The sequence below is a fragment of the Sciurus carolinensis genome, chromosome 11, assembly GCF_902686445.1.
Source record: "Sciurus carolinensis chromosome 11, mSciCar1.2, whole genome shotgun sequence".
In the NCBI taxonomy this organism is placed as follows: Eukaryota; Metazoa; Chordata; class Mammalia; order Rodentia; family Sciuridae; genus Sciurus; species Sciurus carolinensis.
In genome coordinates this window covers 95,802,933-95,819,001 of record NC_062223.1, presented here as the reverse complement: position 1 = coordinate 95,819,001, position 16,069 = coordinate 95,802,933, and the positions used below count along the sequence as shown (strand labels likewise).

General features: G+C 39.6%; 1 protein-coding gene across 1 annotated transcript in view; it reads right to left on the bottom strand.

Annotated features, from left to right (window-relative positions):
- The window catches only part of Piwil4 (piwi like RNA-mediated gene silencing 4), a 45,576-nt gene extending 31,854 nt beyond the window's left edge, over positions 1-13,722 (bottom strand). Inside the window, exons 1-7 of the mRNA XM_047518537.1 lie at positions 13,636-13,722; positions 12,452-12,530; positions 9,920-10,051; positions 7,864-8,078; positions 3,732-3,853; positions 2,075-2,155; positions 989-1,186 (exon numbers count right to left, since the gene is read on the bottom strand). Of these exons, the coding sequence (XP_047374493.1) occupies positions 989-1,186; positions 2,075-2,155; positions 3,732-3,853; positions 7,864-8,078; positions 9,920-10,051; positions 12,452-12,530; positions 13,636-13,722 (914 nt within the window). The remainder of the gene's footprint in view (positions 1-988; positions 1,187-2,074; positions 2,156-3,731; positions 3,854-7,863; positions 8,079-9,919; positions 10,052-12,451; positions 12,531-13,635) is intronic.
- Positions 13,723-16,069: the final 2,347 nt, after the last annotated feature.

Here is a 16,069-nt window from a genome sequence, read left to right as displayed (position 1 = left end):
ACTCGGATTTTTTGAGCTCCCAGATTATCTTTCTGGTAAAAAGCACCAATGTAGGCCAAATGACCAGCAATTCTGGCATCCTCTAGACCTCCCATCTAGGCTGGCCCTCGGCAAAGCAGCAGAACAGGTCAGCGAGGATCATTCTAAACTCCTTCTCTCCTCCAGAAGGGCCTGGAATGTCCTCTCAGCCTGTGAGCTGAGAAACCTCCAAGGCAGGTTTCTCCAGATCTCTGAGTACCTTACAAGGTGACTGAAAGAGTGTGGATAAACTAACCCATCAAGATCCTGACAAGAAGAGAAGACAGAATTCAACCAGTCCCACTCCTCTGCTATGCAACCAGAAAAACAACTTTAGGAGAAAATTTCAAGACAGTACAGGAGAAGGTTAGTATGTCCCTAAAAGAAGTCTCTTTGGGTTGGCGAGTATATGGTGAGTTTTTTAGTACTCAGGAAGTCATCTAATCTGCTTTTTAATTCAATGTGCTTTGAACCTATACGTGGAAAAGCCTAGAGGTCTGCAAAGAAGAAAACATGCTCTCAGCCTAAAGGACCTCAGAATCTTTTAGAGAAAGGTGAGGCATGAACTTCACATTCTGTCCTACAACATAATAAAACACAATAAAATGGATATAAAGGTGTGGCTCTAAGAAAGTGCAAGGGGAGGAGCCGGGGAGGGAACGGAACAGTTCCAATTGAGTGGGCAAGTGGAGGTGTCAGGAAGTTCAGAACTGGGCTTTGTGAAGGTGGAAACTTAAAAGGCAGAATTTGTGGTGGGGAGAACAGAAAGAGAATTTGGGATCAAGGCAGTCTGGGGAAGTTGAGAATGACACACAAGGAAGTCTGAACTCAAGACAATGAAGAACAGCCATATCTTCTAAACAAATTGAGTAGACCTGTGCTCCAACCAATGCTCCAATGACATTCCTGTTCCCAAACTCCATAAATAATTCATTCTCTGGAGAAAAGTCACTTAGATGTAGACTTTTACCTCGTAAGGACAATGAGTCCTATCAGCTGTTTCTCACATGTCTGGGTGAAGCAAGACACACCAGTTCTGTAACAGAGATCAGTCATGAAGTCCAGAACAGTCTCATTCCGGAGGACTTTATAACTCACATCAGCACTAAGCAGGAGCCTGCTTTCAAAGTATGATACAGAAATAGCAAACCCAGGCCAAAGGGATAATCTGTAAAAACAAATAAAAAGAAAAAAATTAAAAATTAAAGATGTTATACCAGAAAAACAGTAAAGATTTTTAAATGCTTTTTCATTCTAATTCTCTAGAGGTTGTTTTTTCTTTAGTCTGATTCTTTCCAGGTGCTAAAATTTAAGTTGTTTTTAGCTGGTGTGTCTTTAAACACATATTTAGAGTAAAGTACATATTTAGGATATTGCAGGATGTTTAGCTGCTTCACTGGTCTCCGCCTGGCAACACATCAATCACTGCACCTGATTCTCTGTTCTTCATGCACTTCTCCCCTCATCTGTTTATCTGTCGTTGGGCTATCAGTGGCCTTCCTATCTTTAGCCTGACCATAATATTTTGGAGAGCTGAGTACCAACCAGTTCAAGACATGGATTGAATCATTAAACCAGTTCAAGACATGCTCCCTGAATCATCAAATTCCCCAGTTCAGGATAAACACTCATTCTCCAAGGGTTCAGGATGGCTCAGCCCCTCTCTAGGGGAGTTTAGCTGACTTCTCTGTCTGACCTCTGATTTCATGCCAATCACCCTGGCTGTGCTAAAGTTCCTTTCAACAAAACCACAGACATCAGCTAAGTGTTATGACATAATAAAGCTTATTCTACTTTCAGCATTAACTTGCTATACAGAAAATTCAGTTTCTGCATTCCATCTAGAATTTATGACAATGATCTCATACACTAATAGAAGAAATTGGGCTTCTAGCTCCAGGTTCACATTCACCACTCGATTAAAAAAATTGAAGATTATAAAAATTCATTATATTTCATATCACGGAGATACTTATAGGAGGCATAATGGTCATCATAAATTATACTGCTCACCTTATTACCATTTCTGAGGAAAAGAAAATATAAGTAAACCTACTTGTGCTGGGGAATTTCCACTTGCTCTGAAGGTTTATAGAAGTTCCGTCCAATTTGGTACATGGACAACTTTTTTAAGATCCTGCAAGTATATTTTTCTTTTGAGTTTTTGGTAAATATTAGTCAATAACAGTGTAATTTTAAGTTTGTACACATGATGAACATAATAAAAATACACAGTCCATACAGAGTTCTCTTTCTTACAGCTCTGGAACATTCAGTTACTAAATATACATATGAGTATATATAAGAACTCTCACTTCTTCATATTTGAGAATGACAACGGAAATCATTTTTATGTGTGTGGACTTAACTGCAATGACAACTCTACAGTTATTTACCACCATAACTGGTCATGTAACATTCTGGTTGGCTGGAATGGGTGAGGCAAGTCATGTCTGAAGGTTCTTCTGGCTTCTTTGCCATTTTAAGAGGAGGCGGCTATTTCTGCTGAGGCTGCTCAAGCTCCCCAGCTGCCGCCAAATACCTCTTTGGCAACAAGGTTTGTTACCCCAGAACTTGACACATCACTGATATGAGGTTGTCAGTGTGTGAGAGAGATATAAGAGGTGTTGGGTCAGAACCAGGGATTCCAACTCTGTAATCTGGGATGCCAAATATCAATGAGCCTTTGACCTCCTTATCTGAAAATGGAAATTGATGTTAACACTACATCAGGGCCCTCCAGTGAGGAGGGAGTAATAGAAAGCATAAGGGAAAAGCTTTGTCACTGGGAAGAACCTTGCACATGTCAGCTAGAGGGCACGTACAAGTCAGGTTTCTGAAGAACCACTGTGCAGCAGTGCACTGAGGCCCAGATATGACCAAAGGAGACTGGATGGGACATCTGATTAGGACTCTACTAATCAGAAAAACCCCAAACTTCCCCGTCTTCATCCTCTCCAGAGACTGCAGTTGAGCAAAGGGATGGCACCTAAGGTTTCTGAATGGTTCATCTTAAAGATCCACACTAGCAGAATGTAGAACTGGCTCATATGCTTTACAGGACCTACCTGTCCTGCAGGAAGTGTGCTAAAAATGCAAATTTTGGGGGCCCCATTCGTAAAATTATGTTTACCAGGTCCAGCAAGGAGTCAGGAAACCTACACTTAACAAATTCCACTCTACCCTCAAGATGACTTTGGAACACTTGATCTTTGGAACAGTCTGAAGAACACTGTAAAGTCAGTCCCATTATGGCCTCCTTCTACCCGACATGGACATATTAGAGTGAAAGCAGAAAGCAGGTGGTGATGGCTTTTTACATTCCATATCAACCAACTAGGAGAAAAACAAGTCCTTTAGTTGACTAAGTCAAACAGAGTGAACTTTTAAGTCAGGGGGTCAAGAGAGAGAACAGGTTCAAGAAATGAAGAAAAGGCAAAGGGCACCCTCCCTGTTGCCAATGAGATGACAGTTACCCTCCAATTCTATGTCTCAACCTAGACAATCCTGGATAATGGAGGCTGTGCCAAGGGGAGGCTGTGACAGCTGTGTGGCACATTGCTGCCTGAGTACCTGAAAAGTATGTGAAGACTTGCCCTCATTACAGCCCTGTTGGGTCACACTGCCTACAAAGTGGTTGATCATTTTAATACCCAGGCTCCATGCCGAGAGATACCATTAGCCCAGAATAAATTCACATTCAAGTGCCTTACTTCTTGAAGATGATATTGAAAACTTGGATGCACACAGGGGAGCTTGATGGCAGCTCCCTCATAAGAGTGACAGTCATCTTTACAGTCTCACCTCTTCGAGTTTCACTTGACAATTCTGTGACCTGGAAAAAGAGGTACTTATGCACTCTACAGATTATCCCCAAGTGGGCAGAATGCAGATATTATAAAATCATCACCATTTAATATGCATTAACAAAAAGGAAACTGCAGGTGTTAGAAATAAGTAGTAATCTAATCATCACATTAGGTTTGAAGGGTTTTTTTTTTTCCTGTGTATTACTGATTCTAAGAAAGTAACACATCTCTCTACTCTCCAACTTCTTAAATGAGAATCAAAGCCAAGGTTTATAACTCAAAGATTTGATCCAAAGAGAATTACAGAGAACTGGGTCTTAATCTTTATTGTGTGTGTGTGGCAGGGGGCGAGGAAGATGAGTCACAAATTACTTTAAGAGTCTGAAATAAGTTACATTCTCCCAAGAAAACTTCACATATGCAAGAGTGCACAGTGTACCCATTTGGGGAGGGTTTGTGTATGCCCAGAAGCCTGTGAGTGGACTGCCCTGCCTCTCCCAAGTCCACACATTCCAAAGCACAGCCTCTCACGAGTTCATTCCTAAAGCAGAAAAGCAGAAGAAAGAAAAGGAGACAGAGGAAGACAAGAGGGAAAGTAAAGAAGGGGGAGGAGAGAAAGTAGTGTAAGCTAGAACAGACAGGAAATCTAATTTTTAAAAGTTCATGGCAGGTCTGGAGAAATCCCCTGGGTTCTTATGTAGCCTCAAACAGTGTTCTAATACAATGAATGCATGAATAGATTTTTTCTAACAGCTCTCCAACTAAACTGAAAGTTGCCTGAACCAGAAAGGACTCTGTACAGGTTTTTGAAATAAAAGAATTCACTAATCAGTCAATAAACACCAATCAGTCATCAGGGATTTTTCAAAAGGGCAATGAATTAGAAGTCAGCTAATTAGTGAGCATTTACATATTTCTATATTAAGGCTTCTTTCTACAGTTACAATTTAGTTTAACCACTTTTAGGTTGAATGAAGAAGGTCTGGAAGCAAAGAGAAATAGTCCCTTCCCAGGGGATGACACATTTCATTGAGATGATGTCTTGCCTCACATAAAATTGTACAGAGATCAGAACAGCTGCAGGAAGAGTTCACCAACATCAGGAAAAGTCTGGTAGGCAGGAGGGGCGTGCAGTTCTCAAAACACTGCAGGGACTTCAGGACAAAGGATTATGACAACAAAGGATGTGGAGGTGAGGAGATGGGGGGAGGTGGGAGCAGATGGTCTCAGGAACTGCAATTCCCAACAGCCACTTAAGATCAAACTCCTAGTCCCCTGGGCCCCTCCCTCACCAAACACCAACTGTTCCTTCACTTCCTACATCTGTTGCTGGACCCACACCTACGAGTCCCCAGGCTGCTAACCTCAGAGTGAACTTTCATCCTCCTCCTCCTCCATCCACAATCTAATCAATTGGAGAGTCTTAGTATATCTACGCCAGTCTCTAATCTATTACAGCTGTGTCAATACCGCTATTACAGAGCTGAAGCGCACGTGATGTGGAAGCAGAAATATCCTGGTCCACTTCTTCTTACAGCCTGTGTGACCTGGAGCAAGCAACTGTTTAAGAACTTCTTCTGTCTCTTAAGCAGGAGTGAGCCCAACTTACGCCACAGGCTTGTGAAGACTAAATCAGATAATGTGCAGGTCTTATTGTATTCTAAAATATGACCCTTGCTTCCTATCACTGCATCTTTGCCCTTCTCACTAGGAATTCCCTTCCCAATAGATTGTCCACTTCATTGATCCAAACCCTACCCAAGAAGCTAAGTATAACTCTCATTAAAGTGTCCTGCTAGGAATGATTTTGCCTTTCATCAAGCTCTGTACCTTCACCTTGGTCAAGATACTGAACCTCTCAGGCTCCAGAAGTGATGGGAGGATTAGAAGAAATCATGCTACTAAGAGCCTGGCAGAGCAAGCAGTCAACAAATGGAGTCTGGTCGGCAGAATAGCAGGAGTCGGGTAGCAGCTGCTGATTGGGAATAAGGTATGGATCCGCTCATCTCAAGAGAGATGGGCTGGAGTTTAATCCAAGAACAATCAAGCATAGCACTTAACACTTAGTAAATGTTATCATAATCAAAATACTAATTAGTACCAAGGAACTTATTTTATTCTACCTTGCACTGTATTTATTTGTAACTTTGGTAATAAATTAGAGATTTTTGAGAAATCAATGGTAATACTCCACCAAACACAGAGTAGGCACTTCATAAGTGCAAGAGAGTGGCAAACAGATATGACATGATAGCAATCCCTTCAGTTGTGGCTGCAGGTGCACACAGGGGGTCTGGAGAACAGTGGAAAGTCAGAAGGCAGCTGAACAGGACCTTGAGAACCATACCATCTGGGGGTATAGTGTACAAATCACTGGAGAGGCTCTTCAACTACACTGCATACCCCTAGGAAATGTGTGGGATTGGCAGAGATGCAGGATGAACCCTAAATCAGTATTAAGACCAGGACAAAAAGTGAGAATCACAGCTTCAATTTTAGAACCCTTTTCACTGCAACTGGGCAGCAAGTCATACATTAATAAGGAACAAGAGGGGTTGGGGAGATAACCTCAGTTGGTAGAGTGCTTGCCTCACAAGCACAAGGCCCTGGGTTCAATCCCCAGCACCGCAAAAAAAAATAAAATTAAAAAAAAAATTAGGAACAAGAGGATACCATACACACTGTTAAACCTGGCATCACCTGGCTCTGGATATAAAACCAACAGGCCAGATTTGTCACACTTTATGGATTTATCTTCTATTTCATCACCTGCTTCCTCCTTAGACCCCACCCCCACCAACAGAAATGTGTCTGATTCATATCACATGCTCATTTTGAAGGAGAAATGGGCAGTACTAACAATCCTAGCACCTGCAGAGCAAAATTTGTCCATTTTGGTTAGGTACAATTAAAATAAGCCAGACCAGTCATAGGTCATATAAAATAATGCTAACATTATTTCCATTAATAATGGAAAACTTGAAGCTATTGCTAAAATGAATCTATGAGAATAAGGTGATCTTTAATAATAATAATACACATGAGATATAAAATTTAATTATGAGAAACCATACTAACATGCTAACAACATTTGCTCATAGTACAAAGTATTGAAGGACCAACCAGTAAAGACTCATGGGGAGTAAAAATGTTTCCAAATTTACAAATCCAGACTTCCTACACTATTAGATTTAACTGTATGATATAATTTTAAAATCCCACATCCAGATAAAATAATCACTCAAGTAGCTCCTACAAATCTCAGGGTCTCATTAAAGGGTAAAGGACCCAAGAATCTCAGAAATGCATTTCTTAAGGAAATTCACAGATTTACTTATTGTCTAGAAGTTTCAGTTTATGCTATTGGCACCATAGGCTCAAAATACTGAACTATAGGATTAAGTTTTCATAGGGCCAGCAGCATAAAGCTTTAATTCCATGTTCCATTTTACCTCTTCATATGGAAAACTGGTTCTTTTCTCTTGTAGTAGTTTTAATATCATTTTAGAACAAAGTATATGACAAAAAGTCAATATCTTTATCTTAGGATTGAAAGTGTTAAAAAATGAAGAAAGGAATATGAAACATTCAACTGACATTCCCAATGGTCATATCTTAAAAATACTCTTAGAATTGACATCAATAACTCATATCTTATATGATGAGCAAGTCATAAAAGAACTGACAGTTTTAGGTTCAGAGACTGGTGTGAAATTATTTGGATACACAGGAACACAAATGTGCAGGAACAAAAACAAGTAGAATAAATTTAAAGCTCTGAAACCATAGGTTAACTGGTGTTTCTTAAAGTCTTGCTTGTTTGGGGAAAAGCTTTTAAAAGGATTCCTATTTCAAAGACACTCACAGCTCTTATTTTTTAAGATGCCAGATTACCAGCTTCTTAATTTAAAAAATCAATTACTAATGAAGTCTTCATTAGTAAATCTTTTTGCTCTCAAGCAAGGGAACAGGAAAGTAAGTATACACAGGCATGTGAACATACACATAAATCACGGAAAAATTAACCATACTGTACCTTTTCTTCTAGCTTTTGTGAGAGAAAAAGGATGGTACCATCAAATGCTTTTGCTTTGCTGGAAAGTTTGCTATGACTATAAAGCAAAGCAATCCTCAGCTTTCTAGATTCTAAATCTGGAATATATGTCACATGGTACTGGTATAGCTGCCAGTCCTGGGGCAAATCTAAATTAAAGAGATTTGTAACCAACATCACAGGTATTCCACTGGAACCTAGGGGAAATAAAAAACAAATTTTTTTTCACCAAAAAAGAAAAAAAATCACTTGTTAACATTAATCACGTCATTTAAAAATTAATTTGCATAAGCACAGTAGCAAGGATTTTTGTTTGGTGACACAAGGTAAAATCTAAAACTTGCAGCCTAATAACTGTGTCGGAAGTTAGAGTGGATGGTGTGTGAACTGGACCTCAGAGGAACTAAGGAGCAGACAATGACATTCATGACTTGGGAGAAGATAACAACTGAACTCAGCTACCCCACCCTTCCTCCGCTTGCCTTCCAGCTCTGCTTCTCTACAATTCAAATCGAATGGGGTAATATTCACACGTGCTGCCCTGGAATTATGCTGCTCTCAGACTGCAAAGAAATTATCCAGTTCTGAGCAGGACTATAACTCCCAACCTCCGGGAAATCCAGATGATCAAAAGTAAACCATACTCCTAAAAATCCTGGAAAAATTCCATTAGTGGTTAGACTGCTGTGCTAGTCCCACAGAAGAACCTTAGAGAAGTGGGGAGGGCTGGGAAAGAGGAAGGAACTGTACCTTTCCTTTCTAAAACCGGACAGGATCTGGGGAGGGGGGAGGTCCTGCAGACACATGGAGGCCATGTGTGCTTCCAGGAATGCTGTTCCCCTATATTTGTATTCACATCTGAAATGTCTATAGGAAAAAATCAGAGATGGCCAAGGCACAGTTAATGCTCAGGATGACTTAAATTCACCCAGGACATAATCTAGGAGGATACTAAGGATTTTCTTCTCACCTCTCCTCAAAGGGAATCACACAGTTTTTATCTTACAGAAAAGAACAATATCTAATAGGTACAAATTTGCCTTTCTCATAGAGAAAGTAGAAACATGAGCCACAAGGTGGTGAGGAAGAAAAGGTGTTCTGTGTGCCTTGGCATTTCCTCACTCTTAGGTATACAAGTGGTGGTAGCAAGGAGTCATTGTGCTATTTTAGTTAAAGAAAAGCTTTCTTTTGTTCACCCAGATCCTGAGGAAATGGCAACATATTTTAGCTGCTCATGTAAATGAACTAAGAGAAGTCAAATGAGAATGTCAGAGCTGGAGTTGAGAGACCTTTGAGATCATCTACACCAGTGTTTACAGATAGCAGCTGACCCCACTAATGCTACAATTATAAAATATGAAGAGGACAGTATGTTCAATGAAAAGATAAGAATTTAACAGAATGGACCAGAATGTCTGGCATGCAGTAGTGGTAAGCACTGTTTCATGAAACTTTTGCTTCCAAAAGTTTCAAACATACAGTGTATGTTTGCTTGATAATAATACACCTGTTTCTCCTTTAGCTGTCTTGGTTTTATGCAAAAGTTTGAAAAACATTGATCTCCATCATTAAGGAGGAGGCAACAAAACCATTTGAGAATCCAGTGAAAATAACAGACCTATTTCCCAGAAAGCACATATGCCCACAATTGTGTGTACAACTTCAGGGGGAGCCTGGAATCTGAGTAAAAAATAGCCCACATTGGCTCAAGTTCAAAACACTGTCATTCCCCACACTGGATAAGAGCTGGGAAAAAGAAGAAGCATCATTTTCAGTCCCAATCCAAGAATAAGGAAAAAAAATCTTTTCCTAAAATGAGATGTGTTTTTATGAACAATATTATTACTTCTATTAAAAAAAGAGAAAATTAAGTCTAAAAATTGTAAAGCCTCTAGACTTGCCTTGAACACAGCAAATGTTCAGTTAGTATCTATTCAATTAGTTATCTATAAACTTATTTATTTTAGGTCAAGGTATGGAAATTCCTTAAGTGAGATTTGGTAATATTATAAAAGTAAACCTCATGAAGACTGTGTACCTGTTTTACAATCTTTCACGTGGGTCAATTTCTCTCTGGTACAGATGCCCAAATCCATGAAGTTCCGTCTCATTTTCACATCTCTTTCCACAAAGGTACTTTCAATATCACCATGAGGTAAACCATCATTATCTAAAGAATGAAGAGAACACAGTAACATCACATATTTCATTCTAATGATACTAGGTTTACTACATCAAAAATGCATCTACATTCAAAACTCAGATGTCTGTAGTTTTTAACAAAACATGTCCACATTGCTGAAAACATTCATGACTATACAGAAGGCTTTAGTCTTGTAAACAAAGAATGGAATATTTTTTAGAAATAAGAGGCACTGGGTTAGTACTAGCACTTATAATATTGTAGACTTCCTCTTTTTGGCTAAGGAGAAAATTATCTCCTTATGCCCCACCAAACACTTATTTGCAGAGGGCAGCTCTTCCTCCTTTAGCTCTTGGGTAATACCCTGAAGAGCTACAGGCTAGGACTGCCCATATCAACTTTTGCACAAAAAGGGCTGAACCTCTCACCTTTCCCAGTGAAAAGAAGAGAAACTGCCCCAAACACTGCAATCTCTCTTATGCTAGATCATTCCTCAAGAGAATGAAAGCCAGTGTTTTACCTTGGAGACTATCAGTTTCTAGAAAATGTGAAATTAAAATGTTTTGAAATGAGTACTGTCTGTTTAAATAAGTATAAAAGGTGCTGAGTTTTTCGATGTGCCTTGGGAACTCTGGAGATAACTTTAAAACATCAAAATGCAGGTTATCACTGCAAAGTAATAGGACTGATAGGGTGCTGAATCCCCAGGACTCTGACTTGAACTGCCCTATGATATTCTTGCTGTATACCATTCTCCCAAATGGCACTGCCACCTGCTCAAAACTGCTGTTCACACCCTTCTCAGTGGAGCCTGAGTCTCTCAGGAGAATCACAAAGTCCATTTAACTTTTAATATATCTATACCCTTATTAGAGTGTCCATATCAATGGTTGTCAGGGGCTAGGGGTAAAGAGGATTGGGGATTTGTTATTCAACGGGTACAGAGTTTTAATTTTGCATGATGAAAAAATTCTAGAGATGAATGGTGATGATGCCTATACAACAATACAAATAGACTTGGTATCCCTGACTGAATGCTTTAAAATAGGTAAAATGGTAAGTTTTGTGTTATATGTACTTTACTATAATTTAAATAAACAAAAATTCAATATGCCATCAAAGGATGAAGGGTTTTCATGACTTGCTATTCAGAAAAATGTGCAGCAGATGTGGGCAGAAAAGCCCAGGTTGGCGCACTATTTGAACAGTGGTGGTATGCTGGGCCTGAGGCACTACCTCTCTGGGCAGGCCTTCCGTGCTCCTGCAGCACATCAGCTGTGTGAGTTCAGATCACACAGGGGATACGTGAGCAGCACTGGAAAAATCAACCAGGAGCTGGAGAGCTAGTCAGGAAATGGATGGGGAACCAGTTTGGGAGAACCTCGACTTACATATTTGCTAGAAATCTATCACTTCACTCTGTGGTCAGAACAAAGGAGTCAGCTAACAGGTTGCCCCTGTGGTTATAGGCTGAACTGTGCTCCCCCAAGACTGAAGTTCTAACCCCCAGTACTTCAGAATGTGACTATATTTTGAGACAGGATTTTTAAAGAAAGATTCAAATTAAAGTGATGTCATTAAGGTGGTCCCTAATTCAATATGACTGATGTCATAAGAGGAGGAATTAGGATACAGAAGTACACAGAGGAAACATGTAAGTCCAGGAGGGTAGCTATCTACAAGTCAAGGAGAGAGGCCTCAGAAGAAACCAACTGTGCCAACACCTTGATCTCAGACTTCAAAACCTCCAGCATTGTGAGAAAATAAAATTCTGTTATTTAAGCTAAGTAGTCTTTATGACTTTGTTATAGCAGCCCAAGAAAACTAACACCTCACGCATGCCAACTGGCGTTGTGTGGTAGTGGCTATTTGAAGTAGCATGTGGACAAGTATTTCGAGACCATATCTGACTTTGCCGGGAAGAGAACTACCACCAAACAGAGACATCTAACACAGGTGGGTAGGGAGGCAGCCAACCATGGCAGCACACTGAGGAGTTTCTACCATCCCTGTAAGGTGACAGCATTGGCATTTGTACACCATAAGGATTGTGTGTGTGGGTATGTGTGTGTGCGTGTGTGCATGCACGTGTGGTGCTGGGGACTGAACCCAGGGTCTTGTACATTCTAGGCAAGTGTTCTACCACTGAGTTATATTACCAGTCCCCATATACCATAAGGATATTTAAAATACTTTTTTCAGACTTCTTCTGTGAATGGAAAGAATCAGAAAACTGGCTTCTTCTTGTCTGTGAATTCTCATCTACCAAGCACTTTCAGAAACTGAAATTGAAATTGAAATTGGCAGCTGATTCTGCATTTGTGAGTCCCAGAGGAATTAGTCAAGAAAAGAACAGGATACTCAAGAAGCCAGCCTGCTGCTATGAGACCTGGTTGACTGGAACTAAGTGGAATGAACCGCACTTACCTTGCTGTGAAATCCTGCTTGTTTCGACAAAGTCACTGCTAGAGGCCACTTCATTGTCTCTAAGATCAGTCGTTGTGGACTAAATTGGGCAAAAACATTTCATTCAGATTTAAGTCACAAACCACAAGGTTTCACAAACTAAGAACAGGGTCATAAGGCATTAGATTTGCATGATCTAGGAAAAGCAACTGTTAAAAGGTAAACCCCTTGAGAGGTGAGAAGAGAGTACCCATGGTAGACAAAGGGGTAGGATGAGCTATGGTTTTCCCTGCTCATCAAACTTATTTGAGTAACTCTGTGAGCCAGAGACAGCATTAGACCCTGGAGGTGTAAAGAAGCAGAGATGTGATCTTTCCACTCAGGAGCTATTATTTAGAGGGAACATGGCACAGACGTGCACAGACCTTAAGCTGCCATGGTCCATGGGCATGAAAATAAATTGAGCCCAGGGAATGTGATGCACCAGACCAGAGGATGACTCCCCCTGAATAAACTGACCCTAAATTAGTTAAAAAAATAACTGGGGAGAGAACCATTAAAATTTTCCCTTTTCACAGAAACTACATCTCTTTGTTCAAGAAGTTACTAGATCTTGGCCTGCTAAAAACTGAGTGAAGTAACAAGACCACTCCATGAAAATAAAGGTGTAATAACCACAGATTACTCAATTGAATACTTTTGATCTAAGAGGTTGGCTTCAAATACTGATATTTAGTTGTAATATCGCTCAAAAGCTGTTTATTTGCAGGTCAATTCCATCTAGTTGTCTAAGTCCAGGAAGGATCCCTACTGGTAGTGAAGACCAAGCAAAAGTAGTTGAATCTAAACCACACTCGCATGTGAGATTACTTATTTTATATAACAATTGGCAATTGTATTCGATGATATGCCATGCGATGGTCCGAGGGTAGATCAGTTTTTTCCAGGCAACTTAAAACCAAGTCAAGTAATTAATATCCAGAAAGTAGAAGGCAATGACACCCTCGCCTCCTTTTCACAGCTAATGCACCTACATTAGTATCATTCTTACATAAGACCCCTTGAAAGAAAAATTCTGAGAAACCGCAGAAAGGCTCAAGGTTAAGAGGAAAAGCTGTAACAGAGTGAAGATAAACACAGAGGAAAGCAATGTCCAACTAGAGACAGGAGAGAGACAAACAAGGCCAGCCCTGGTTTCTACACACCAGTGGTGAGGACGGGGACCGCCCCGCACCCATGACGCTCGATCTGCGAGTGATGCCTCGCGCCCTCACACGAGCCCGTCCACTCATGTTTCCAAGCATCCTGAGTGGCTTCTGGAGCTGCAGTCCCAACTAGAGTATTTTGACTTCGGCATACATAAGGTCAGGCCACGCGTGGAACACCTGGGAGAAAGCCAGGGAGCTTCCCGCGCGTGGGCGGAGGGCGCCGGCGCCCGGGGTGCAGCTCTGGCACGTGAGCGGCTGGCGGGGGCGGGACCCAGGCGTGGCCTTTGCTTTGACCAGCCCTCGCACCACAAATGAGGCGTTGTCCAACATTCTGGATTTTGCCAACATTAACGAGCGTGACGTAGTAGCATTAAACTTCCGTTTTTTCAGTCTGTATTTTCTGCACCCCAGGGTGGTAAGCACCTCGGTAGGCATGTGATAGTTTTGGAGTTTTCCACTGTATGACTTGCCTATTTATATCTGTTGCCCATTTCTAAAATCATGTTTCTCATCTTTTTTCCTTGTGATTTAGGGGAATTATTACAAACAACTCTACTAGTTACAACCTGTTAATTTTGACTATCAAGTGTTTTATATAACCAAAATCCTTAATTTTGATGTAGGCAAATGCAGCAACTTTTAAAATGTTATGCTTTGTGTCTTTGGGTTTTTGTTGTTGTTGTTGTTTTTTTTTTTTAAGAAAAATTTCACAACCTTAAGTTCACAAGGACGAGGACATTACATGACATTTAATTTTAATAAATTTGTAAATTTACTATTCACATTAAACATCTTCCATCCTTCATTAGTTTACACACACCAATACACATCTACATAGTGTGAGGTAGGGATCCAACTTTTATCTCCATATAGAGGGCCATTTTTCCTTAACTTCATCAGTTAACCAATCCATGCTTGCTTTAATTTTTGTGTAGCCACTTCCAGCAAATGACCCATGTGTACACAGGTGTAGTTTATGCCTTCCATTTCTACTCCACTTATACGTACTTTTAATCTAGTAGGAAAAATCTTTGTTCATTGATCTTTTATTCCCAATGAGTTTATTTACAAAATTTCATCTTTCATGGCAACTTTAAAATGTTTGTGATTTCTTAAAAAAGCTCGCTTGGGACTGGGGTTGTGGCTCAGTGGTAGAGCAATTGCCTTGCATGTGTGAGGACTGGGTTCGATTCTGAGCACCACACATAAAGAAATGAATAAAAAATAAAGGTCCATCAACAACTAAAAATATTTTTAAATAAAAAGCTTGCTTAAATTTCAATAGCATTGTATTTAATATAAGAAATTAATTTGTAAATAACTTTTATTTGTACAGTGTTAGATGTTTCAGTTCCTTCAAGTTTCTCTTTGTGTCCCTTAACGAACTTAAATTTTTGTAATAAAAGTCTTATGTATTGTTTAGGTTAATTTTTTAAAATTTTATACTTTCTCTTATTGTGATCTGTATCTTATTTTAATGATACTTTGTAAGTGGTATTTGCAGTGATTGGTAATTATTAGTATAGACACAGTTTTGGTTTTGGTATAGTTGAAATTGTTTATCAAGCCTGCTGATCTCCTTGGTTCTTACAGCTCGTCTTGATTGAATTTGTATGTAGATAATCGTATCTACACATAATGACAATTATTTAATTTTATTCTTCTTATGTCTTTTTCTTGTCTTATCATGTTGGTCAAAGTGTTCTGCACAATGTTAAATGTTACTGTGATATTTTGAAGCTTATCCTGATAGCTGGAAATCAGTCCTGATTTTAATGGAACTATCTCTGAAATTCTTCTTTTTATTTGACGTTCATTGTAAATATCTGGTTTATAGTTTTTATCATTTTAAGGAAGCTTCCCTCTGTTCCTAGCTTTTTGATTATTTTAGTCATGCATGTGTATAGAACTTTACTAAATACTACTAGGGGTCAATTTAAAAATTTGTGTTGAGGTTATAATGGCATGTGTATAGGCCATTCATTAAAAAGTTATTTGGGGTGGCAGGTAGTTGGAGACAGCCTGTGTACCTATCAGAAGGGGTACTGGATTGGTAAAATGGGGTAGATGCATAGAGTGAAATACTGGACTAACATTCAGGGATAATGACCTAGAGACACATTTAGCAACATTTAACACATTATGACAAATGAATAAAAAGTTTTAAAAATTGAGATCCATATTATGGCAAAATATTGTATGTTAATTTTTAAAACCTTAGGGACTTATGTATACAGATATGTATAAAATTTTTTTCAAGCAAACATATATCCAAGAATATACAACAGATACAGTACTTTGAGCACCTATGTAAGAGAAAAGAGCAGGAGTGTGAATGGGATGGTGAAAGGGAAGCAAAATACAATACAGCTGATTTAGTCAGCTTTTGCTTCACTGTGACCAACATACTCAACAAGAACAGCTCGGAGGA